Source organism: Egretta garzetta, unplaced genomic scaffold (assembly GCF_000687185.1).
Source record: "Egretta garzetta isolate BGI_Z169 unplaced genomic scaffold, ASM68718v1 scaffold101, whole genome shotgun sequence".
In the NCBI taxonomy this organism is placed as follows: Eukaryota; Metazoa; Chordata; class Aves; order Pelecaniformes; family Ardeidae; genus Egretta; species Egretta garzetta.
This window is the reverse complement of record NW_009258666.1, coordinates 529,433-529,991: the sequence shown is the minus strand read 5'-3', so window position 1 is coordinate 529,991 and position 559 is coordinate 529,433. Positions and strand designations below refer to the sequence as shown.

The 559-nt window shown below is 66.2% G+C and overlaps 1 protein-coding gene across 1 annotated transcript in view; it reads right to left on the bottom strand.

Annotated features, from left to right (window-relative positions):
* Positions 1–559, bottom strand: part of CRYBG2 (crystallin beta-gamma domain containing 2) — a 37,994-nt gene that overhangs the window by 9,517 nt on the left and 27,918 nt on the right. The window contains exons 8-9 of the mRNA XM_035904017.1: positions 383–430; positions 177–281 (exon numbers count right to left, since the gene is read on the bottom strand). Of these exons, the coding sequence (XP_035759910.1) occupies positions 177–281; positions 383–430 (153 nt within the window). The remainder of the gene's footprint in view (positions 1–176; positions 282–382; positions 431–559) is intronic.

Sequence of the window (559 nt, the reverse complement as noted above, 5' to 3'; positions counted from 1 at the left end):
GTGGGTGGGGACGTCCTGCCACCACGATGCTGGATCGCAGCCGCAGTAATTAGCACTGGCAGGACGGTCACTCCTGAACCCCAGGCTGGGACCCGGCCACCATCCCCGGAGAGCCCTGGCCAAGCCCTCCCTCCACGTCCCCGCCCTGCTGCTGTCCCCTACCCGCCTCGGATGACCCGAATGGAGATGGTGTGCGAGAGCTCCCAGGACGTGGCGTCGGGGATGTCACCCCAGATCTCCCGTTTCTGGCCCGCGAAGCCAGCCTCGGAGAAGAGGATGATCTGGGAGGGAGTGACACAGGTGAGAGGTGCTACCATACCTCACCGCACCGTGCCGTGCCCCGGCCAGCCAGCCCAGCCCGTTCCTGCCACGTTCCCCGTACCTTGCCGGGTCTCGTGTTGATCTTCTCAAAGCCCTCCTTGTCCTCCTGCTGTGAACACCCAAGGGGACAGGCAGCGCGTGAGGAGCACAGAGGGACATCAGCTGCACCAGCCATCTCCCCGCAGCCCAAAGAAGCGGCAGGCCGCCCTCCTGGGCTCGCGTCTCGCTCTCGCTTGCC